The sequence below is a fragment of the Seriola aureovittata genome, chromosome 7 (assembly GCF_021018895.1).
Source record: "Seriola aureovittata isolate HTS-2021-v1 ecotype China chromosome 7, ASM2101889v1, whole genome shotgun sequence".
In the NCBI taxonomy this organism is placed as follows: Eukaryota; Metazoa; Chordata; class Actinopteri; order Carangiformes; family Carangidae; genus Seriola; species Seriola aureovittata.
Genome location: NC_079370.1, coordinates 27,404,791 through 27,431,072, shown reverse-complemented (window position 1 = coordinate 27,431,072; position 26,282 = coordinate 27,404,791). Strand labels below are relative to the sequence as shown.

Below are 26,282 nucleotides of genomic sequence, written 5' to 3'. Positions count from 1 at the left end.
TCAGGCAGTCAGTCAGTCAGGGACATTATGGGGCTGGCCCTGCTTTTGCGGTCCAGCCAAAAAATCAGATCAGGAAATGGTTTATGAGACAGGAACTGACTAACACTCAGGTTTCTTGGGTAAGAAAACTGTTAATGACAACACCACAGCGAACCTCTGAGTTGTTAACTTGAGTTGATATAGTTCATAACAATCTTGAATGAACAGTTTTTGGCTTACTGCACTTTCACAGGCTAATGGGAGTTTTCCTCAGCCTGTGAAAAAAACTGCAGAAAAAAAATAACCCTTAATGATCTCAGAGTGATGTCATCATGATTGTCTCGGCTTGTTTAGGCCTGAAAATCTGTGTCGCAAAGGTGAGGTGTGGACTTTGAGAAATGTGGGCATTTACCAGGCAGGGAGGCTATGATGAAAATTGCTGTTGAGTTGCATCATGGGAAGTGTTTCGGAGCTCAACCCACACAAGGAAGTAAAATTCTGGACATGTCAGTCAGATTTTGACCCCTTCATATCAGTCTCCCAACTTCCCCAATTTCTAAAAGTGTGATATTGAATCAGTGGAGCGCTCTGTAAGTTGTTTGCACCAGTCAGCAGTGATTGGAGAGAGGGAGTCTGTTGCTGGCGAGGGATCCATTAAAAGGTGTTCCTAAAATGAACCTCTCCACGTCTCACATGGTGCATCACAGCTGCACATTCATACTGAGGTTTATTTGTCATCCCTTCCAGATCCCTAATGCAGGGTGCCAGCCATACAGTCTGTGCCCTGCTGTGTAATTTTGGTGGGTAACATGATGGAGCATTAGCTGGCTGTGATTTCAAAATAATCCTTCACATGTCTGTTGCTGCTTTGCAGCTAAACGATGACGCATCAGCCTGAGGTTTAGCACTTGTTAATCTCTCTGTTGTGGGTATGTTTATGTGCGAGTCTGCAGCCGAACTCTGGCTCAGGCTTAGGATACATTCCTAATCATGGAGCACACACACTCTAATGGCTGATCAATAGTCCAGCATGTACGGTGCTTAGTCCCAAACAAGTTAGCCCTGTAAGAACAACGGAACTTTTTTAAATGTATTATACACCACTACTACACAATGAACCGTCTTCAGAATATTCAGTTTCTGTTATCATAACTGAGCTCAAGCATATACACAGATTTACTATCTACTTACAGCTGCAGTGTACAGTGACAGCATCCTGCCCATTTAAAGCCTTAAATCCTGATTAGAGTAACAGTGTAAAACTTTTCCACGTAGAAGAAGTTGTTTCTGTCTGTTATGTCTTTGGTCAGGGAGGAGAGACTGGCTGCAGTCCAATTTAATTATTTCCTTACGATTAAACTTTTATTTCTAGCAGCAAAATTAACTTCTACTCCGTCTACTTCCCCGACTCTTCAACTCTCTTTAACCCCGCTCTGCACACGTTCGATGGCCGATGCTTTTCAGGTATTTTTCCCACCTTGACACTTTTGGATTTTTCTCACAACAGATACAGAGTTATGCCAACGTGATCCTTCTCTCCCCAGTGCACTGCGGTCCAGCTGCCGCCTCCCTGCCTCCAGTCACACGCAGATCAATATTTGAGGAGGGTGTGGAGCAGCAGATACGTGTGTTTGTGTAGCTGTCTGTCTCTGTGGGGCAGCCCGTTATAATGTCAAGTCTAGAGGATGGGAGTTGGCCTTCGGGGGTACTGAGGCAGGCTGGGGGGTGGTTCTTCCTGTGCTGTGAGCACAGGATGACCTGACAGCATAGATATTTGATAACAGACTTAACCCACAGCTGTAGTGGATGTGCGGGAGAGTTATGAAAACAGCTGCACCTCCGACCTTTCACCCCCAGTGGAGCTTCCCTGGAACAACATGAAGGAACAGAGAGGGTGCGTCATGTAACACTGTTCATTCTCTACCAGACAGCTGTTAATACACAGTCACTCTGCAGGTCAAATGCAATCTCAACCATACATGCCTGAGCGCAGCCTGGCTCACAGGGTCCTGCATGGCTCACCATGATGTATTGTACTCTATTTATTTTATTTTGAAAAACAGCCTCTCCCCTGTTTCACAGTTGGCAGTTAGTCATTTCCTGTTTCTAGAATACCTGACAGTGAGGAGGGGTGTGAATGATCTTTACAAAGGTGGTGTTAAAACATCAACTACCCAGCACCATAACTAAGTATACATGCTGGGGCTTACTCATAATATAACATGATGCTGTGGCTGCATTGCATTCAACAGACGTTGTAAACATCTGTCAGGTTTTTGCTACAACTTTTATGGATAGTTCTTGTCGATCGGTACTTGAACGGTTCTCTCTTATCAGTACTTTTTGTTATTTTGTAAGAGAAAACAAAATAAAGAACAGAATTAACATTGCTTTATTTTCTCAAATGTACTCAATTAACATTCTTAAGTAGAAAACTTAACAACATTGTTGAGTGACCTGAACCTAATTCCAGAAGTTCAGATGACGCTCTTTCAATTTCGGATTGAATTTAAGAACACACCAGAGCAATCAGCTGACTAACGGTTAATTTTCAACACGAACCACTAACGTTTGTATGATTTAGTTCTCTCTGTGTTAGTTGACACAGTTGGTTCCTGAGGTTTGTGACGTATGAAACGCTGGCTGTCTGAATCATCGGTTCACTGCAGTTCAAGGTGGAAACACTCAGTCATGGTGCTGATGATTATTTCACTCATCACATGTCTTGTATTATACACAAACGTCATATGGACGTCAACAAATTTATACACAGGACTTTCATTGGAGGGGATCTTTAATGTTTTGACTTTGTGAGTGTCATGTCATTTGAATTCTCATAATTCAGTAACTGCTCTCTCTCTGTGTTTGTGTCTTTCTATCCTTTTCCCCAGACACTCCACACAGCAGCAAACCAACAAAGTCATCACCAGCACAAGCCAACTCATCAAACAGCTCTCTGATATAATCAGCGGCTCTTCACGGGTATTTTATGCTCCTGCTCCTCCCTCATCCATTGTCATTTTGAAGAATAAACAGTGGATTAAACAACATTTGAGCTAATTAAAGCTAATCTTGTTTTGTTGCACAGCAAGACCGTCTGCGCCTGACCAGACTAAAGACTGAACTCTCAGAGTCTGTGCAGCGCTATGGGGATCTGCAGAAGGTATATAACGCATTCAGTCGATCTCATAAATGCATCGCTATGGTTACTGAATTCTGTCCGATAAATCACAGATAGATGGAGCTGACTGAAAACTGTACACATCTATATTTTCCTACATGTTGCGCATAAAGGCAAAAAGAATGAAAAAAGTCTGAGCTCTTTAAGGAGGAGAAATGAATCTTCTTGACCCCGTCTCTTCATTTGTTCCTCTTTCAGAAAATTGCAGAGCGCTCCAGGGCCTTGCTCCCTCCAGCACAGACAGACAAGAAGAAGGTGAGCTGATATAGAGGGTGAAAATCAGCCCTTTGTTTCAATGTCATTCATAAAAGAGCAGGATGATGAGATGGCATTTCTCTGCTCAATTGCATCCTCACAAGGGCTCCTTTGAAGCTCTGTCTAGCCTCTTTCACTCTATTATATTACAATGGACTCCATTCATTACATCCAACTCTTATATGCTGAAATGTCTCTCTTTTTTTTAATCTAAATCTAAATCAGTTACTAGAAAAAGTTTATTTTCACTGTGTCGCCCAGTGACAAAGGCTGTAATCAGTAATTGTGTTTAACAAATGAAAGTCAATCCTTGTTACAGACGGAGTGGATGTGAAGGAATGAACTTTGGAGTGAATCTTTGATTAGAAAAGTCAGATAATGAGAAATGAAACTTATTGATCTGGGTTTGTATATGAGGTGATTGCAGCAGTGGAAGTAATAAAATAGAATATATGAAGTCGGATTGTACTGGCGGACTGTACACTGACTGTATGTGGACCTGCTGTAGGTGCAGTACAGTGTATGACTGTACATCCACAGGATTCCAAATACAATTATAGCCACAAGTGGCAATTCACAGGTTCTAACCCCTTTGCGCTCAACAGAGAGAAGCAGCCAACGTTTATCTGATTGTGCAAATGATCTAAAATTCCATCATAGTAGGATTTTAGCAGAGCATATTGACTTGTGGCTGTGAGTCAACAGGACTCAGGGTGTGGTGGAGCCAGCCTGTCAAACTTTTTGTGCATTCATTTTAGCTCCATCCTTAGGCCGACTGAGATTGTATTTTTTGTGAAGCATTAAGATGGCAGATATTGATATATTTTGTTGACGGCTGCCATGTTTTTACACATCTTGCTGTATACCAAATTTGGTGTCGCAAATCTCAAAAACCCATAAAGTTCTATTCATTTCACTGTTTTTCAAATTATGCAAATGATCAAAACATTTTTCTAGATGGACTTTGATGGTCCATGAGGTTTTTTTTGTAGAGCACAAACATCAAATCAATTAGGCCAATGGTCTGAGGGGCGTGGCCTGATTTGAGCCTCAATAACAGCGCCACCGTCTGGTCGACTGGGCTCGTACTTCTTGGAAAGCTGGGGGTTAGAATCTCGGGTTAGAATCAGCAGAGATATGTCAGTGTCAGAGGGTGTGTACAGTGATATCATCAAAAGGCAAGATGCTCAGTGAAGTGACAGAAAACGTATCCAGTGGATATCTAACCCTAACCCAAAGTGTTATAGGTTTTCTGCTCAGCATCAAGGCTTGACCACAATGTTCAGTAGCTGTGGTGGTAACACTGTTGCAGTGTGCAAATGACGCATGCATTTATTTGGCTAACGCTAAATAAGCTTGTCATAGATGTTTATTTCAGTGCGTTGAGCTCCCTGTGCCACTGTAATGTCCTTACATTTAATTCCTGCAGCTGTCTTGGGCAGATCAGATAGATGAATTAGTCTAAATGCAATCGAGGAGCATTTACAGTGAGACTGATAGAAATCTCTGGGGATTACCCTAAAACTAGCCCTCATCCTGTCATGTTTAAAATGGCTGATTTCAGCACGTACTGATGTGCTAAAGGCTGAACATGCTGGTTTAGTGTTGTGACTCCTGATCAGGTTTATGACTGGATGATCTCAGTGGGTGAGAGAGCGGGAGGGAGGGCCTACAAGGATACAACTGTTACTTCATAAATGTCATTCATACATGTCTGTGTTGTTTAATTGTTACGTAGCTGCTAAACTGGTAATGTTGTACCTGTACGGTGGCCCTGAAAGCTCAACACACTGTGAGAGACATATTTTGAAAATAGACAACAACACAAGCAAACGAATAAAACATCTTCTCTTCGATAGCTCACGCACAGCATTTAAAAAAAACACTGATTGTGTGTGTACTGTTTCCCAGCAATTTGTTATTTTTACGCTTTGGTTTTTGTAGTGATGAAAAAGATGAGATAAATCATTATCTATAGAGCTTAATTAGTGAGCTTACCTTTGTGCTGAGCTCACTCCAGCTGCTGCTGGTAACTTCATGTTTAGTCTCAGCCAGAAAGCAAATAAGAGGATTTCCCAGAATTGTACAGAATCAAGTTTTATCACCTGGAAAGCTTCTTTTCCCACGGGTCGTTTTTGACCTGAAGACAACACACAGGTTAAAGCTTTATGTCCCTTTGACGACGTATCAAGGTCTTCCATATGAGCTGAAGGATACATTATATAACTGTCCACGCACAGGAGCAAGTCTATCAGTTAGTACAATCTTCTCTGTAGATGAGGCGGCAGGCTTTTTTCAGTTCATGGAGAGCAAATGAGAGAGGCCGCCCGACTTTTGAAAAATCTCATACATTTGCATTTAGCAGATCATTGCAGATGTTATTGATTGTTTCCCGCCCACATCTTTAACTCTACATCATCAGGAAACTCTGGAAACTGTGTGCACTTTCTCTCAGCCTGCCAACCCGATCGTCCTGAGGGTCGTCCTCGTCCGTGTGATGTGCTAACGTGTTGCGGTGGGCACGTATGTGGAGGAGTGAGCACGATGTTGCAGAGTTTGCTGAGGAGCGCTGAGTCACATCGTGGCCAGTAGACAGAGCGCCGTGACTCAGCCCTGGGATGGTCCCTGTGCCGTGACCCACACCGGCCCCTCCACCATGAATTAGCTGTGCAGTCAGCTGCACGAAGGTGGAACACATTAGCAAGGCAAAAAAGTCAGCCAGGCCTCTCTCTGACTACATGTCTCTGCCTTTCTCCTGCTTCTGTGTGTGTGTGTGTGTGTGTGTGTGTGTGTGTGTGTGTGTGTGTGTGTGTGTGTGTGTGTGTGTGCAGACTGGTCAGGTCTTCATGAATTAACAGCCTCAGTCTCATGCACTGTTCAGGTAGCAGTAACTGGTGACACCAAGTGGACATTCAGCTCCAGAAGCTAACCACACAGTCTAATCAGTGCATGAATAAAATCTGGTAATGACTGATTGAAGTGGCCATATTGTTTTTGGGTTGTCCGTCCATCCGTCCGTCTGTCCATATGTCCGTCCCATTCTCATGGACTAGATATCTCAGGAATGCTTTGAAGGGACTTTTTCAAGTTTGGTTAAAAACATTCATCTGGACTCAAGGACGAACTGATTAGACTTTGGTGCTCTAAGGTCAAAGGTCAAAGGTCAGTGTGACCTCACAAAACATTTTTAGGCATTACTCAAGACTTCACAGCAATTATGATGGTTGACATTTTCCATGACTCTGGATAAACAGGGATGTGACCTGGATCTAGTCTGAGTGGAGGAGGAAGGGATTCTAGTTTCATTAAGGAACGTTTAGGTTCAACATTTCAGATTTCACTTGGCAAAATGAGATTCAATCCGTGTGGAAGTGAAAACTGCGAGTAAGCAGTCATACAGTCGGTGGAATATAATTATATATACACAGCATTATTTGTAACACATTTATTGCAACATTTCCAGTTCCACTAGAGGTTTTCACATGTCCACTCGGTTCCTAACGAGGCCGCTACAGTTACTGCTGTATCTGCTAGCATTTCTGCTATTGGTCTAATCTAATGTGTTTGTGTGTGTGTGCGTGTATGTGCGTGTGTGTGTGTTCGTGATCCAGCAGAATGTCCAGACCCCATACAGCGAGCCGATGGAGGAGGGTCCGCTGTTCGGAGAAGCTGCGGGCTCAGAGGGAAGAGCTCAGGCTTTCTTGTCTGAGATCAGTGAGGAGGACGTGGAGGTGCTTCGTCAAAGAGAGGAGGCTCTGCTGCAGATCGAAGTGAGAACACTGACATCACATGAATTCATCACACACAGATCACACAGTCGTCCGGTACAATAGAACAACTCCTGTGTTTCCGCAGCAGCAGCTGAAGATTAGAAACCTCGCTTCAGGGTATCTTGTCTGTAACTGCTCCACACACAAAATGCTTGACTACAAAAGGCCTCACAGTCACTGCAGGTTGTGCTTGATTTATGTCATAATAATCGCGGGTTGAGAGACAATGGGCCCCGGAGCGCCGACGTATTAACGTCCCCTGTTAGCATGTAGTAGCAGCGCTCCATATATCATTTATTTCAGCAGCATTTTGCACGTTGACTGTAACTGCTGACGTGGACAAAATGCTCCTTAACTTTGTGTCTTGTTTATGCTGAAGATAAAGAGACGTTATCTAGCTTTATTTAAATAAATCCACACATGTTTTATGTGGGAGAAAAAAGTGAATCAGGTCAAACAAAGTATGGACCTATAGATGACCTATGTCATCAGGATATCACTACTTCTGACTGAAGCTTCTGACTTTACACAAGACATGATGAGGAAGAAATCTGGTCATATCCTATATCTTCATGCCTCGGCGCTGGCAGCAGCCATGTTGTTTTCGGGTTGTCCGTCCCATCTCATTCTCATGGACGTGATGCCTCAGTAACACCTTGACAGATCCTCTTCAAATTTGGGACAAACCTGGAGTAAAGAATGAACTGATTAGATTTAGGTGGTCAAAGGTCAAAGGTCAAGGTCAGTGTGACCTATTAAAACACTTTTTAGACATAACTCAAGACAAAATTTCACACAAATGGTTAATATTCTGGATAAACAGGGAGGTGACCTGGAGCTAGTCTCAGTGGAGGAGGAGGTGATTCTAGTTCTTATTTTACAGTGGCAAGAAAAAGTAAGTGAACCCTTTGGAACAATCTGTATTTATGTATAAATTTGCCTTAATATCTGCTCAGATCTTCATCTACGTTACATTCATGAACAAACACAATCTATTCTGACCAATAACACACAGATCATAGTTTTTTTTTTTCTTTTTCAAACTGAATCCAAACTTTTAAAAACACACCAGTGAAGCACTCTGTGGCAGTGGGTGACATGTTCCTTCATTACCATGAACACACACTCTGCAGTTTATTTTGATTTAGTCCAATATCCACCATCCTGCTGGTCCAGAGTCCGCTGCCAAAAACCACCCAACACACACACACACACACACACACTCCTTGTGGAGTCACGTTTGTTAAGAACTACAGTGATCAGCTGTTTTAGGAGATTATTCATCCTTTTTTCAAACTTGAAACTATATGGATTTTAGTTGCCATGGCAGTGCGTGCAGACACAGCGGTCTGTCATGGAGCAAATATTTCAGCACTTTTGTCATTTTAAAAACAGAGCAGCTTTTATCCTGTGAGACTCAGCTACAGCCACCATGAAATGAACTGAAACCCGGCTGCACGGCAACAGTCAGGACACGACCGTGGAGCTGGACGGGCTGACACACTACTAAACCCACAGGGAATCACTGCTGTCTGGTGGTGGACTGTGTGTTTATATCCACAAAGAGAGGTAAACAAAAGCTGCGGTTGCGTCAAAGACTCAAAGACTCTTCTCAGCTGGTGGAGTTTGCAGCAGTCTGCCCGCAAGAGCCCAACAGCATCGTCGGATCAGCACCGCGACAGAACCTTTCATCCTCACTGAGACTCCGAGCCTCCTCACCTCTGATTGGCTCACTGACCTGTTGCTACTAGAGAGGAGATGTAAAACTACACTGAGATGATTTTTTCATATCTTCTTGTGGATCAACACTTCAAATAAAACACAGAAGAAGACGAAAATATGGAGCTTACCTCTTTACAATTGGATTCCCCTTATAGAGGATTAATGAATGGTTTATAACTAGTTTATTAATTAGCTTGTGAGCGAGTCATTTACAAGCTGTTATAACACATTAGGTAAAAAGGGCAACAGTGACCTGTTACTTGCCAAATAGTGAGCCCACATTTCTCTGTACTGTTCAGCCTCATATCTCATTAGTTACTGAGCTTTCTTTGTTTTCTCCATCATCAACATTTGTAGCTGCTGCTTCATCACGTTTGTTAAGTTACTAGTAGTTAACCACCATCAGCATCTTAGACAGACATGCTCTCAGCAGCCGTCCTCATTATAATCACAGGAGATTAACATGGAGATGCTTTTTGCTGCTTGGTCTCTTCTTTACGACGTTAGCATTCCGGCTAGAACACAGGTGGGAACCTTCCTTTACCTGGTGAACTGTTCACCCATTCTTTGTCCCACTGTTCACATCTCTGTGATTCTCCCTCCATCATCTTCATGTTTCATTATCTCATTTTACAAACATTTATTTATCAATTAAAAACATTTATAAACACATCATCGTTTATTAATGAGTTAATATAAGGCTCCTTTTACCAGTTGTAAATGGTAGTAACTCATTAGTCAGATTAATGAATAGTAAACATTAACTTAAATCTTGCCAAATAGTGAGCCTGTATCAGTGTATGAAAACGGTGTTATAACTTGTTTAAAATTGTTTATTTTATGATTTATCAAGTGTTAACAACTGAATGAATAATCTGATTATAAACCATTTATAAATCATGTATGATGGTAGTCTTATTGTGAAGTGATGTTGAGTTTTACACATTCTGTAGGAACCAATGTGCTGAGAGCTGAGAGCCACAGACAGCGTCAGGGAATCAGAAAATATTAGACAGACGGACACATTGTTGGTTTTCGGTCTTTTCATTCCCTCCTTTTGAAACTAGGAGAACTACTCCTGAACTCCTTATCCTTTAATAACAGTCTGTTCACACAAAGACGGCGTGTTGGGGCCTCCTGATTCTTCCGGGGCCCAGGAGCCAGACAACATTATTTCTTGTGTTGCATTTAGCATAAAATGTTGTCCCTCTGCTGATTTAATATTTCACACATGTCCCAGAAGCCAAATATTTGCCGCTCGTGCTTTCCCCTCCCCACCCGTGTGTTCCCCGCCAGCCTCCGCAATCCAAACCAGCAACATTGTGATTGTAAGCCTGTTTACTCATATTCTCTCGGGGCCACATTTACTAAGCACCTCGTGTCAGATGAGAAATGAAAACCTGCATTTTCATGTGCATAAATCTGTCCCATAGTCCAACACACGGCGAATAAAAGGCCCCGGCCATTACCTTTAAAGTCAGGTATCTGAGATAGAAAACCTGAATTTACACACTCCAAAACATAAAAAAAAAAAAGAAAAGAAAAACAAACTATTTTTTTTTTTTTTCAACAAATATCGCCTCCCAGGAGACCAACACATGCCAAGTTAGTAACTAGAAACTCAGACAAGCTCTGTCTTCTTCTGCCACCTCTGAAAGCTTATTAGTATTTTGTCACAGTACCCCCATGCTGCTGCAGGATATTGAATGCTACCCAATTACTAAGGTGCTTATATAGACTTGTTTGTTCCTTTACCTGGGCAAAGTGTGTTTGGAATCTGAATATTTCCAGACTTAACTTTCTAAGCTGGCGTGAACGAGCAGGTCATTATGTGAAACGCTGTCAAATCCTTTCAGAAATATCTCTAATGTGATCCAGATGAGAGAAGTTTCTTTCTGATTATGAGACCGCGGCGAGTCGTGTTCCCACGTAAATTGCTGTGATGGAACTGCTGCTTGAAATACTTTTACTTTTCATTCAGTTTCTGTCCACAGACCTGTGACAATATGAGCTCTCTTTTAGCTCCGTTTTTTGTCTCCACCACCGCTGGCAGAAACATGTCTGACTCTCGAGCCGCTGAAAGCTTCACTGCGTTCACCAGTTACTCCCTGACTGTGTGTGTCTGCCACATCCAGTCCTCCAGCCTGAACAACCATACAGGCTGTTTGCTCCAACCCTCTGATACCACCGATACAAGTGTCTCCTGAAGTACGACCCCTACCGCTGCAGGCGTACTGGACCTTAATTGTCATGGTTACAATAATAAACAGCCATGGCTTGGTTAGGTTTAGGAGAAGACAGTGATTTGCAGTAGAATATGTACTTCCTTGAGATTAGACAATCGTTGTTGTCATGGTTGCAATACTAACAACGGGGTTAAGGTTGTCAAACAGTCATGGATAATAGAAGCAACATAAACTGCTGCTTTAACATGGGAATTGAACTGTTTCGTTGACCCATCCATCCACCACAACCTCCTCCCAACACATGACTTTTCCCTTTGCTCCTGTCATCATTACTACGACCACTAGATGTCACCTAGCAACAAAACCTAACTATGGGTCATAGTAACCTGCTGCACAGACGACCTCTGGGCTCGTTCTGAGCAGTTACTGAACATTTAGTTTTTAGTTTTGTTTTTATTAATGAAAGATTTCTTGCCCACCTCCGTTTCCTCATTATCATCTTCGTCACCGCACTTTTTATTGTATTTAGCCAAAAGTTTGTGGTCTCGGTTCAATACAGTAATAAGAGACAAACAACACAGTGGCATGAAGCACAACATAGTGTTATTGCGTTATTAACATTCAAACTACAGCCTTAACCGAAGTGTTTCTGTTGACTTAACCTAACCACACCAACACTCTGGATGTGAACTCTGGTCCTGGAGGCCTGAACAGATGTGCCCACCATCCACCCATCCAGAGCGGCTCCCTGCCACCCGTGGGTGGCACATTAATATGGCACCACCCACAATGGAAAAAAGCTTTGCCAGGAAACACAATCCCGGCCACCGGTCTCACTACAAAATATAAATGGGAAACAAGTTTGTGTTAGTAAATGACATTTCTAGAAGACGGGGTAATGAGGGAACCAGATGTGGCTGTCAATGCAGTGTGACTGAAGTCTGTACTTAGAATAGTGACGTTTCACTGGGTAGTTGTTTGACCCTGAGAAACACCATTGTGCTGTTGCTGAAGTGAGGATAATTTGTACTTTAGTGTAACTGTATTTTTTGATCAATCCATCCTCTCCTTTGTCTCGGCAACATCCCAGATGTCTGAGGTTTGTTGAAAGTACCTCTCCACGTCTGACATATTGTAAACTTCATCAGCTGTCTCCGAAGCATATGGCCGAATCAAAGCAGATAGAAGCGCGACACATGGCGCTGCAGTCTGCTTTTAAAATGACAAGCCTATACGTGCCGGTCCGGCTCTGGACTGCGGTCCGCCATCCAGCAGTTTGAAGACTAATGATAATGTTTTAGGAGCACTTTGCAGCATAATGAAGATGTATCTCTGTGCCCGGGTGGAGCAGTCTGAACTTCATCAATGTTTCAAATCAGTTAATCCCACCACGGGAGCCGTGCTGAATAGGAGCAAAAAAAAAAGGAAGAGCATCAATCTCTCCCTGCAGAGCGACACACAGTGAAAGAGCCGCGGCACAAATGACAGCTTCATTTCAGCGCAGGCGCCGAGCGGGGCCAGTCAGATGATTGGTGTTCAGACAGGGTCGTCTGGCCTGCGCCTTAGTCATAGCAGCAGAGATAAATGTCATAGTCGGTGCTCAGGCAGGTGCTGAGGGGCTTTGACGTTGTTCCTTTTGGGAGAGTGATAGTATCTGACAGTGCGCTTCTTCACCTCCATACCACACTCCGCCTCCGCACATGCCATCCAAACACCCCCTCCGCCTCATCCCTTCATACCACTAAATCAGCTGTGTTTGCTGTGAATCCAAACACACCACACTTCCCCTCACTACTCCTCCCAGAGGACCAGGAGAGCCTTCAGTCTGTCATCGTTATCAGCCCCCCACCCCCAACCCCACCCAAACACCCACACACACACACACACACACACACACACACACACACACACACACACACACACACACACACACACACACACACACACACACACAGCTTTGCTGTGGTTCTAAGGTTAATTCTTCCTTCTGTGGTGCCTGGATGTATGTGTGAACTCTGCTGAGGCTCCCTGGCTGAGGTGGCAAGTCATAGTGCACTGACTGTAAGCAGAGTGCAGTTTATGTGTATATATGTGTGTGTGTGTGTGTGTGTGTGTGTGTGTGTGTGTGTGTGTGTGTGCGTGTGTGTGGGTGTGTGTATGTGTAATTTCAGGAGGCAGGGCAGGTGGATAACTGAGTTAGCTTATTGCTCATTTCCTCAGTTCTCTGATACCTACAGTTGATCGATGATTTGTTGTCAGAGCGACAAATCATTGATCTTAGATCTACAGAATGAACGTGTGTTCATGATCCTAGTTAGCTGGATCACAGCCTGCTCAATCTAAACAGCACACTGCAGATACTAATGACTTATTCCTTTAGAGGAACTCATTCAAATTCAAACATGGTGATATAATTATGATTTTAGACGAGACATTGTGGATCACTGAGAATTCAAAGATGTTGCTGAAATTATCACAATAAAGACTTAAATAGCTAAACAGGATAAAAAGGCCATACAATTAAATCAAATCATCTACACTGATGTTGTCTTTTTCTGTTCACTCAGGCTCCGATCCAGAGCTCTTCATGTGTCACTGATACACTGATGTCTCTTTACACCTGGGTAAAAATAGCCACACAGCAGCTAATAGGAGATTTACACCCGTATGGAGCACCCAGTGGCTCCCTAAACACCTTGTTTTTTGCACCGTTAAAATCGGCAGGCAGGACGTGTAGTTTTACCGTTTAATAAGCGCCATATGCCGGGATGTGTTGTAAACGTGCACATAGGGAGGAGGTTGTGGGGGATGAATTAGTCAAGCATAGACTTCTCCCTGGGAGCCTGAGCTTTGATTCCTGTGTGAAATAAAAAGAATGATACATGTTTTTCTGTTTAGACTCATCTTATTGTTTTTTTTTCCTACTTTTATTTTATTGTCAATCGCAGTTTGGTTAGGCTTCTGCAACGAATCCTACTTAGGTTAGATTGAAGAAAAGATCATTGGGATAAAAAAGACCCTTTCACAACCTAAACCCAAGAGTTTCTGCCGGAACTTCATGCGTCTCAGTGAAGGAGCCCGGGTGTAAATAGCCACATTGCCAATCCACCCTGGATGCAAATAGCATCAGACACCTGGGTGCAAATAGAGTCTGCCTAAATTGTGTTTGTTAGACCGCTGGAGCAATGACAGACCCTACAGCTGTATGTGTAGAAATAACAACAATATGCTTTATGAGAGATTCTGGCTTCAGTGTTCTCAGTGTATCTCTCCAGGTTTAATGAGCGAGGATTCTCTGTGACGTTTCACAGATAATCACATGAGTTTTTTTAAACAGGTTGTTTAGCACAAGAAGTGGGAGAAACATTTAAACCATAAAGGAATATTTAATCTGAATCTGAAGATTTGTTTTTCTATAGTTTTTTTTTGACTGGACTTGATGATAATTAATGTGTAAGGAGGTTCCTCAGCTTTGAATTAGCTGCTGTTCAGCTGGAGTAAAATGTCCTGTGTTCAGCCACAGAGCCAGTAGAGTACAATCATACAGATCAGAGAACAGATCTATGTTGAGCACACGTAATTCAAGATAACTACAAAGATGAACAGATCCTTATAGTGTTTCTGAAGTTCTAAGTTATGAATTTATCCGGCTAACATCATGTTAGGTCTGTACAAGTTAAATTCCAATTCAACTAAGTTCAATTACACTTCAGCACTGCGGCTGTGCATGGCCACGGGCTCCTCCAGAGACAGGTAATTGAATTTTTGGACACATTGTCCTTCAGTATCGGCATGTTATTCCACATGTTTTGACAAGAGGTAGAAGTCTGGTATCCAGCCTCTGCAGCACTTTTTCTGCACATTCCAGCCCCCCCCCCCCCCATCGACTGTCACCTCCCAGCTGCACTTTATATGCTTTGGCACAGGAGATCATTTCATCAAAAATGAATTCATAAAAAAAGCTCAGGGCATAACAGAGGACAGCTTTTCAAGGAGAATCTGAATACAACACCTGGCCCAGTAGACAGAGAGAGGGAAAAAAAAAAGCCCACAGCAAAGCGTGTCTGTCCTACCAATGTATTCACAGGGCGATGCACCCACAGAGTTTACCCTTCAGCGAAGACAGGTATAGTGGGAAACACCACCAGATAAATCACTGTTACACAAACTATAAGACCTTTAAACCCTCGGCGGAAAATACCTCAGAGAAAGTTGTTTGTTAGCGACAGCATTTGTTATTAACGCTGGCAAATCTAAAGAGCATTGATTTCCCTCTCTCTACACACGGAAGCTAATGTCATGATGGCAGGTCACATACTGTCGCCGGCTCCCTCCGGGTAATGACAATATCAACCTTCTGTCAAATCCAAATACTCACATTCCACTCAGACCCGATAATCTACTAAAACATGCTTCAGGTTCCTACTAATGAGTGATTCTGTTCACAAGGTTAATTATTATAAGTATTTGTAAAGTACAGTGAAATTGCTTCGGGTGCAATCATGCAGACAGTATTAAAATATTCTGCTAACGAGCTCTGACGCTTTACTGAGATTTAATTGAAGTAGAGGCAAAAATATTGGTGTAAAATCCTGTTTAAATAAAAGGTAACTAAGTTTGTCACAGTTCTCAGAAGAGGGAGCCAAGAGCATGAAGAGGGAGGCAAATTACCAAAAAATAAAAAAAAACACACAGGCAAGGTCCAAAACATGATCAGGATCAGGATCAAACAGGCAGGTGGATACAGAGCGCTACAAAGGCAATCCAGCAGAGAGCAGGTGGAAACTGAGCAGTGAGTAAACTGAGGAGCTAACGAGGGGATGGGCGAGAGGTGAGCAGGTGGGTGAGGAGGAGGAGCAGCGCAGCTGATTCTACTGGCGGGAAAGAATAGAATAGAATATAATAAAAAGCCTTTATTGTCATTATGTTTAAAATACAATGGAATTAGGTGAAGTTAACAAAGAACAAATTGCACACAATCTATCAGTTACAAAAACTAAAACTAGTATACGAACAGATGAAAGCACAGTAAATATAACGTTCAGATTTCACAGTCACAGTAGTTATTGCATTTTTCTCATTTTACACGTTGAGTGAGAGTGTGAATGGCCTTGGGAGAGAAACCGAGCTTTTAATGACCTGCAGCGTCTACAGGTCGGCGGGCAGATGAGAGTGTCGGGGTCTGAAATGACTGTGTGCACAAACAGATGGACTGAATGAGCAAACTGCGACTCACAACCACGGCAGACTTACAGTTTTTAATTCAACAACATTATTACCTTAATTCTTGTGCATTGCTAAATAGATTGAGAGGACTGAGATTTAATTAAATTTTAATTGAAATATGATATATGAAATAATGAAATTGAAGGAAGGGACTTTTATTCTTTTTCAATCTGGCATGACTGATTAACAAAAAACAGTCTACAGCAATGCTAACAGCTGTGAGATTCTCTACTTATGCAATGACACAATTCCAAATCGGCTTAGTGCTAAATTACCTAAATGCTAATGTTTGCATGGTGAAATGCCAAAACAATGGCATAATGTTTACCATGTTCAACCATGTTAGCATGGTAACAGGTGATAATTAGCACTAAACAGCTGAGACTGAGACAGCAGTAACACTAGTTGTGCAGGTATTTGGTCATAATCCACCGACGGACCAGCATTGCCATCCAAATAACCACGCTGCTAGCATGGACGAAAACTATTAGAACTTTTGAAAAAAAACATTTTGCGGTCCCTCTGTTAGTGTTTCCACACATTTGCATTAGCAGCGTGAAACTGCAGTTTGATTGACATCTGTCAGCCCCAATCCTGATTCCCTATAGCAGCAACAGTAAAAAGCTCATTTCTTGCTGTCGTATATCGACTTATAAAACTTGATGGCATGTAGTTGTAGTTTCCTCGGAGGCTGAATGTTGTAGTTGCAGGTTGCGTTAGACAAAGGCGTCTGCTGAATAGATACAGTGCATTGTAATCGGACACAGCTCAACAGCTCCTGTATGAAAGTCTTATGCTCTAGTTTGGTTCTGTACGAAAACCTCAAGCTCAGTCCAACATGGAAAGAGTTCATCCTCAGTGGACCTCAGTGAATATGCAAATTTCAGGGTTATCAGCTATAATTTGTTCTTTGTTCCAGCTGATGTTATACTGTGTGGACATGAAGTGCTGGTGGTTACAGACTAAAGCTCAGAGGGGTCACTGAAATTGTTAGGAATCCTCCTCTGTTACCATGAATATAATAATACCACAACAAAATGGCTAAAGTTTTCAAGACTCTCAAGATACCAGAGACCACAGTTTCTTTTGTCTGTTTCCAACTAGCGTTTCCACAGTTGTTTGTCCTTTTAAATGTTGCCGCCACAAGGAATAGTGGGATGGCGTTGTCTCCTTCCCGTCATATAGGAAGTGTTTCCTGTGCTAAAGGAGATAAAAAAGGAAGCAATGAAGCTCTCTTCCTCAGCATTTAGAGAACCGGACTGGCTCTTATCATGGCTGCTACTCAGAAACCCCCGGGTCATTTCACTGCAGCGTCTACACACAAGGAGGGCAAGGGTAATATGGAGCAGGTGAAACTAATCGGGGCAAGGAGGGCAATCACACGGACAGGAAGTAAAACAATCATACCGTATCTTGGTCTGCATCAAGGCGAACACATGGACAGATTCACAGAAACCTTATTCCCAGCATTATGGTGCACAAAGATATTCACTAATAGTAACAGGAATGAATGTCATTTGTTGCCTCCACCATGTTATTTTGAAAGGAGAGGAGAGGAAGCCGGTTGAGCCTCAGCAGACTGTAACCTCAGCTGGGTGTCCTCTCCGGCCTTCAGGCCCTGCTGCCGGCATCCTGTTATCATATTCAGGGGTGTTAGGTCCTTCGGCTACCGCCAGAGAGGAAACAAGATTCTGCATTTACAAACCATTTATTCAGTGAGGGCAAAAAAGAGATGCCTATCCTGCAGTCGGTGTGGGAAAAATGTCATTGTTTTTTTTCTCCCCCCCTCCTCCTCCCTTTTCTCACCAGTAAGCGTGCAAGTAAATCTGCTTAAGGTTTTTTTTTTTTTTTCTGCTGTGGCAGTGACACTGTGTCCTGTCGCCCGATGCCTTTGGGCTCGGGTGGGAGATGTGGGGAGAATTTCATATCAGCATTAAGCACACTTATCAAAGAGAGTGAGAGCGGGGAAGAGGGAGGAGGGATGACGGAGCATCAGAGAGAACAGCAGATAAACTTATTTGTCCTTTGTCCAAGCCACTTTGATCATCCATAACTTCACAGAAGCATGTGTCTGTAATCTGCACCCGAGATTACAAGTTATTATTGGAGTCATTTATTTATGTAGACTTCAGCTTCAACTCCCCCTGCACCTGATTGGACGAACATGCCACTCACTGGACTGTCATTGGTCCAGAGAAAGTGGTCTTAAATTCCTTTAACTGGATCCAGGATATCAGATTGGACGAGTAAACAGTGCATTTACAGAATAAATTTGAATGTCCATTTAATTTATTATAAAATATTCAAAATGCACCTGTAGAGAGGGGCAGACTAGTTTAAACTCTATAAGTCAAAACACGGCGCACAGCGCTGCGCTTGCTGAAAAGTCATGTGACTTCAAAATCCCCAAAATATACTAAATGTACAAAACAATATCTGTTTTTCAATTCAAAGCAGTAAATTCTTTATATTAATATATTTTTAAAAGACAGTTTGCTCTTATTTCCTCCAACTCTTAATACTCATAGATAACACTAACTAACTAAAAGATGATCTCCAGTTTACTCTAACACACCCATCAATTAACTTTATTTTGAACTAAAATGACATCCTGACGTAATTAATGTTGAAAAGATAGAAAATAAAATTGAAATAATAGATTTTTTTTTTTGTAAATATCAGCTACAGATAGAAATGGCAGCAATACGTAAGTAATGGTAATTTAAGAGCAAATTAATGAATGATGAAAATGTAATTATGATTAAAAAGGTCAGGTATGTGGGGTTGAGCCTCAGATCAGCATTTAGAAAACAGATGATGTAAAAAATGATGTTAATGACCTTAACATCCTTAATATCCTGAAATGAATGTTGTTGCCTTGTTTCGTGACACTGCTTGGATGATGATCACTGAAAAGCGTCCACTCAGTACATCGCTTTAGCCTTTGTCAGACTTTTTAATGCAACATGTTGTCGTTAGGCTTGGGCTGATGTTTGATAATATCAAATATCACAATATTTTCCACCATATGCAATATTTTTCATGATGTCTTTTTTTTTCAGTTTAACAGTTTAGCAGTTTGCCCTGCTGACAAACATAAAATACAATAATATGATTATGTATTGTTAAAAAAAATACCTGAAACATAAAATATAACAATATAATTACATTATATTGCCCCACGCCCACCGTGATATATATCATATAGTTGGGCTGGGGTGAATTGAGAGTTTACACTTTGGATATCGGCCAAGCTTAAATCTTACCATGCTTGTTGAATTAGTAGGTTTTAAGCTCTTTAGAGTCAAAGCCGGTGCGTCGGTGGTAGTACTGTAGTTCGGTGAACTTAATGAATTAATAAAAGTTTTCAGATTCATTCAGATAGAAGAGGTCTGTCAAATGCAAATGTCTGCTGAACATTAGCAGACACAGCAGAGGCTAGAGGTCTGCCCACGTCTCAGTATGCACAGTGCTCAGCCTGCAGCTGCTGTATCGAAGGTGCCCTCCCATTTGTTTTGATGTTCCTTTTTCAATTAAATAGCAGAGCCAGTAGGTCTCTGTCTTCTCACTGATGCACAGGGAAGTGTAAAGAAGCGCTCAGGGGGCTGCTGAGTCGAGGCAACTTTTTATATGCAGTGTGCTGGAGGGGTTTCATAAAACAGATCTCAGGCCTACATGTTTGTGGGGGTGGAGGTGATGAAGAGGTCTCTGTCAGGATGGAGAGCTCACTGCTTTTGTGAAGGAGAGGGTGAGTCTCTTGTCCCGATGTTGAGAGGATATCTTGTCGGTAGAGCGTACTGTACAGAATAGAGATATATGTATCTACATCTAAATAAGTGTATCTGGAACACTCGTCTAAACCGATAAGTCTTTGTTCATCCTGAGTTCATGTAAGGATGCGTTCTAATCTATATTCAGGACTGATCGGGAGCACGGTTGCACTGAGCTGTTCGGCGCACTGTAAAGAAACCCTGCAGCGGGAGACGCAGACTGGACTTGAAATGACAAGCGTTGACAGCGAATGATGACTAAAGTGCCTGTGGAGAGAGGAAACGTCACGGCCAAATCACAACTGTCAGTGCAGAGCTGGTTAATGTGCGACCTAAACCAGATGACACCTGAGCTACACAACAACCTAGTCTCTAAATACACAGCGCTGTCTTCATGACTTTATTATGGGGCTGATGTAACAACAGCAGGGTGATGCTGTCGCAGGTAATAGACAGATAATGTCTTGTCAATAACACTAGGGGATATATTTACAGTTATTTCCTGTATTTGAAAAACAGTAGAAAATATGTGGATGGAAAAGAGAAGTAATAATATGGTAATAGGCTGATAACAAAGAGTAATATCTTTATATTTTCATTACTCATGGAGTAAAATCTGAAAATTCAACATCACCAGTTTCTATTTTTTATTTATAGTTTTAATGTTTTAATCTTATTTTAAACTAAATACAAAAGTTAGAAACACAGACGGGAATTGAACAAAAAAAAAAACCTGATATATATTTTAAAAAAGAAAGAAAGAAAGAAAATGAAACTTCCTCACAAACGACCAGCAGCACTGAGTCAAAGTTCCATTATTTGCACTAAATCTGAAATATTTTCCTGCTAAGTCTTTTCAGGAAGCAGTAAAGTTGGAGAATGAAATTACAGCTGATTCATTTTAGTCCAGAATCAACAGTTGGTATAACAGTTACATGGCGTTATTCATGCTGCAGCTGTGCGTCAGTGAACTTTAACATCAGTGCATGAAGTTCGGTCCTACATTAGGATCCTACATTTCCCATGATGCAAGCAATACCATCATCTTCCAACTGCTTTCACAGGACGAGTCCTGCTGTGTATGTAATGTAAGAACACAACTCAGCAACATATAGATCATAGCTCTAGTTGGTTTTTAGACATTTTAATATGTAAAGTCACAGATTATAACTTTAAAATCCTGTCTCACTCCTCTTTTAGAAACATTCAGCTTTTATACTTGAATGCATTTCTTAATGATCCACCACTTCATATATCCACTTTCAGTGCACTAGATAAAATCACTACACATGAAATATTGAGGTGACATCAGCGCTGTAATTCAGTCGGTTTCAGTCCGAACACGGTTACGGGCCGACGGTGAGGAAGCCTGTTACACATGAGATAAGTGGTTCCGTGTGAATGGGCGTGGTCACATGAGCAGAGCTGCCGTGGTTTGATCACAGTCGGGTCACGTTGACGTCCACAGGAGTCGTCATTCTGCTTTGAGGATGCAGTGAGACACTTCCCTCTCGCTGAGGTCTCGCTCCGATTGCTCCACACTCATTTGGCCATAAGAAGCAAACTAAGTGGGAGAGAACACTTGAGAGTTCCAGGGAACTTCTCCGAGTAAACAAGGTGTGAAAACGCCTTAAATCTCCCAGACACCTCTTCAGGGGGGCTTGCTGTCTATCAGCGCTTTCCCTCCTCGTGGCTGACTTGCATACTCAATCAGCTCTTATTACTGAGGCTGCTTCACCTTAAAGCAGCTGGAGAGAGGAGTCTGCCGCTCCGCTGTGCCACACTTCCCTCTGCAGGCACGAGAGGAAACCTCCACGCTTTGTTTCATCACCGGTCTGCAGTGTGAGACTGAGCGATGTATTAGCATGTGTTGTTGCCGCCGGCCTCCGTAAACTGCAATCTTTGCATGAAACGTCTCTAATCCCCGCGGCTCGCTGTCACACACCGGAATGTAAATCATCTTTCGTTGTGCTGATATCTTGCGACGTATCAAACTGTGCCCTGCAAAATTTTACTGTTAATAAAGAAAAGAAGACACAACCGGAGCGATCACACAGGGGACGCCCGCTGAATTTGAAGCTGGTTTCTGTGAATGATGAACAGTCTCTGGGTTATACAAGCATGAAAGCAACAGGAAAGAGGAGGGAGTTTTTACCTGTGTTGCTCCTCCTCTATCCGACGATCTGCAGGTTGGAGAAGCTATGAATCCAGCTGCAATCTCTCCCACAAGTGTTGCTATCAGCCGGTATCAGACAGATCCTTATGACTGGAGAAATGTGAGACATGCAGTGCTGGTGACTGAGGTGTCAGTCAGACGCTGCCAGCAGGCTTGTTGTTGTGACTTCTTTTTTCTTTTTTTTTATCTTGGCCCCAAGTTTAATTGTGTTTTTGCTGTCTCTGCAGTGGCCCGGTGTCAGATGAAACAGATGTCTGAATCGCAGTCTGACATTTTAGTCTCATGAAAATATAAAGAGCCTTGGAGCCTTTCATTTGTTCAAGTGTGTTCTTTTCATCAGTCACACAATAACAACAGTGGCAGGATTGACGGGAGACGTCAGAGGTGAGAGTCAGCGCTGACGACAGGTCTGACTCGTTGGCTGCATCACGCCGGTTGTGACATTGTTGATCTCTATGCGGAAAGTGCATGTTTTGCATGTGAGCCTCACAGGGGGGGTGAGAGTCAGCTGTAAGAGCACTGGCCCTGGCCCACTTCATCTTGTCTATGTTCTCTGACTCTGAGGATTAACATGGTGTGTTAAAGGAAAAATTTAAAAGAGGAATTTCCTCAGAAAATTGCACAGATAATATTGCAGGTTTATTATTGCACATAGGCAGGTTTGTACTTATATTGCTGATATATTACTGATATTTAAGCAACATCAGACGAGACGGAGAGATGTACTGAATATCAGCACGGCTGTGATTCGGTCACAGGTACGAGGCAGAAGGCAGCTTTTACACAACAGTTCAACGAGCGCCATATTAGTTAAATAAGCACCAACAGATTATGATTTGTTTGATTATTTCATCATTTATTTGGTTTCGGCAACACAAATAGTTCGGCGGCTGGACTCGTATCGGGCTGTTGCTAAGCAACACATAAACATTTTCCTGACCTGCACAGTGCACACTAGCTAGCTACTTTGTCTACTCGTTACCTCAGGTGTGCGCTGAAGTATCCAGACTTCTTCCTTCATCCTCTGACGACCACACATCATTTCATTCAAATGTTATTTCTGGAAATATTTTCATCTTTGTTTGTTACAATCTAAGAGAGATAACGACCGTTAATGTGACGCTGATTAGCGGTTAATAGAACACCTGTGAAGCGTAGTTAAAAGTCCCAGTGCTGTTGTACTCTATATCAGCACTCATGGAATGACTCGTCCAATCAGATTTCTTCGTTGGACCTAACTGTTGCATAATCAGCAGTTTAATCTTTAATGGATAAAAACTTGTCAGGAACCTGGAAGTGGGAGTTTTTAAGGACCTGTGTCTCCTGTGTGAACAACCCTCTGATACCAGAGAGATTACAGTGATACATTTCCTGAAGTAGTGCCCCTGTGGTGGAGCTTCCTTACAATAATAATGTGATTGATGTCATACCACAAAAGTTTTGTCCTGACTGCAGCGGCCATGGGTTCGAGTCTGGACTAATATAATGTTCATAACCACCTATTACCTCATATGATCTTTATAAGCACCAGGAAAATCCTAAACATTAAAAAAAAGAATAAACAAAGACAAGAGTTTCAGTAATTTTCAGAGCTAAGTGTAAATGTAAGAAACAGCTTCGACAGAGTGAAATGTGATTCCTCACACCACTTCTGCTTTGAGATGCATTTCAGCCAAATGTTTGTTGTGTTCATGCCAAAGGTGTTGAAACATTCAGAGGCATACAGAGAAACTGTGTCTGCGAACACGGTGGAAATATCCACTCACTGTCTGATTGTCTTCATTCGTCCATGATCTGTCTCCTCTGTCCTCGTGGTGACAGCAGCTGAAGTTACACTACAATCACACTGAAGCTAGCTGCTGCTCTGTCTCATTAAAGCAACAAGGAAATACTTACAGGAAACAATTCCATCAGATTCGTGATCTGATGGACAGAGTGTGATCGGAGCCTTAGTAAGTAACTATCCAACAAAGGTACATGAAGCATTGACAGTGACAGACACATGACTTGATGTTTACACCTCTTGGTCAGTTTGTAGTAAGCCGATACTACAGATCTGTACTGGGTATACAACTTCAATAATGAATTAGTTTGACACTATCAAGGATCATCGTCATTCGATGATGTAGATGTAGAAACCTAAAGAGTAAATGAGTAAATCTCATCAATGTCAAAGAGCCAATCAGTATGCAGCATGCTTAGACCAAGATCTAATAATGCTGGTGATTGGGTGTTTATTTACACAAACACGTTTGAGGGTGTTTTATCCCTAATTATTATTTTTACATATTTTATTTCCTCTCTTAACTTCCTGTCAGACTTTTTTGCATAATTATGAGATTTTTTTTTTTTTTAATTTAATTTATGCTGCTCTACTCTTCTTATTCTGCTCAGGTACTTTGGATTTTTCTTTTATCTGGTTTAACTTTTTTTCAGTAAAGCACTTTGTTACTTTGTTTAAAAAGTGCTATATAAATAAAGTTATTATTAATATTATCATTATTATTATTATTATTATTGTTGTTATTATTATTAAAGAGACAGAGCTTGAAAATAAAACTAAAGTAAAACAAAAAGCTTTACTACCATGTGCAGCCTATTGTATGTATATAAGTACCAATATCAAAAGGTTTTGAAGGACACCCAGGACTAATGCTACATTTCTACACAGTATGAACTACATATGTGTAGTACAGTATAGTTTACTGTTATAGCTGTTAGTTAGTATACAAACAAATCAACATACCTTACTGCTTTATACTAACAGAAGATAATACAACACCTGTTACCTGTGACTTTGAAATGTCAGCGCACGTTAAACTTCACTGATAGAAAGCAAAATGTCTTTATTCAGATTCTTTACTTTCTCTGGTGATTGCTTGTAGGAGAGTAGTATCCGTCAGAATCACACTCACAAATCCAGCATGCTTACTGTCTGGTTGTCAGCAGGAACACACCACAGACTAGAAACATGTGTGGCATTAGTATGTAGTGTGGATTCGTGACATGTGAGGACTGTATCATGTTTTACTTGAGTTCAGACCAAGTGAAGCAGGCTGAAGGTGTTGAGAAACCACATAGACCTGATCGGGTGAAGCAGAAACTATCAGCAGGTAGTGCTGATATACTTGCCCTGGGTGATAAGAGCCTCCTTTAGTAAACCTGTTGGAAAACCTGGAGAAAAATCTCCAGTTCTGGTGGCGAGCCCGGTGCCAGGATCCAGTGCCTGCTAGATTGGCCATGAGCAGAATTTAAAGCCCATGAAATATGGAAAAGGGCACAGTGTTGGCCCAAAGCCTGGCCACCCACTCAGCCCTCAGGCAGGGGTCCCAACCCATCACATCCCTGCCTTCTCCTTGTGTGTGCCTCTCTCTCGTTGCCTATTCACATTCACTTCCACACATTATTTGCTAAATTGGTTACACACTGTTCTGTCATTATGATGAAATGAGCCCTGATTGCCCAATGCTTTGCCAGGTAAAATAAATTTGTTATTCTGCTACAGCATGATAGACAGGGTTGCCCAAAGATAAATGCAAAAAAAAAAAAAACCTCAGGCATTACGAGGTTTGCCAGGGGCCATTTTGGCTCCATTCAAATGGTTTTTGCCAAGTGGCAGGATGGCTGCCAGTTTCCACAGCAATCTCCGCCACCTGTGATGGATGGCCCAGTGGGTTAGGCTACACAAACGCAGCTGTGATTGCACAGAGCCATAATGGAAGAAAGGGGGGACCTGTGAGCAGGAGATAGACAGAGATTTTAGAAGCTTTCATATTGCTTTGAGTTGAAACATTGAGAGCAGATTCAAAGCTGTGGAGAATTAACTGTGGTCAGCCATAGCTGCACTAGCTTGCTCTGCACCCTGACACAGAAATAACTGAACAAAAATGTTGAACAGATTTTTATTTGTTTTTTTTTTTTTTTTACTTCTAGTGAACAGAAAACATTCAGGGTTAAACACAAATCCACTGAATTTGTCATTTAAAGAGACAGGAAATTACATCTCCTTTCTTTGTA

General features: G+C 42.0%; 1 protein-coding gene across 4 annotated transcripts in view; it reads left to right on the top strand.

Moving 5' to 3' along the window:
- tsnare1 (T-SNARE Domain Containing 1) overlaps positions 1-26,282 on the top strand; it is a 179,824-nt gene that overhangs the window by 84,699 nt on the left and 68,843 nt on the right. For 3 of the 4 annotated variants that reach the window (XM_056381151.1, XM_056381152.1, XM_056381149.1), the window contains 4 exons: positions 2,871-2,961; positions 3,068-3,142; positions 3,359-3,415; positions 7,027-7,185. In XM_056381151.1, coding sequence (XP_056237126.1) covers positions 2,871-2,961; positions 3,068-3,142; positions 3,359-3,415; positions 7,027-7,185 — 382 coding nt within the window. The remainder of the gene's footprint in view (positions 1-2,870; positions 2,962-3,067; positions 3,143-3,358; positions 3,416-7,026; positions 7,186-26,282) is intronic. The other variant, XM_056381150.1, reaches the window with a different exon arrangement.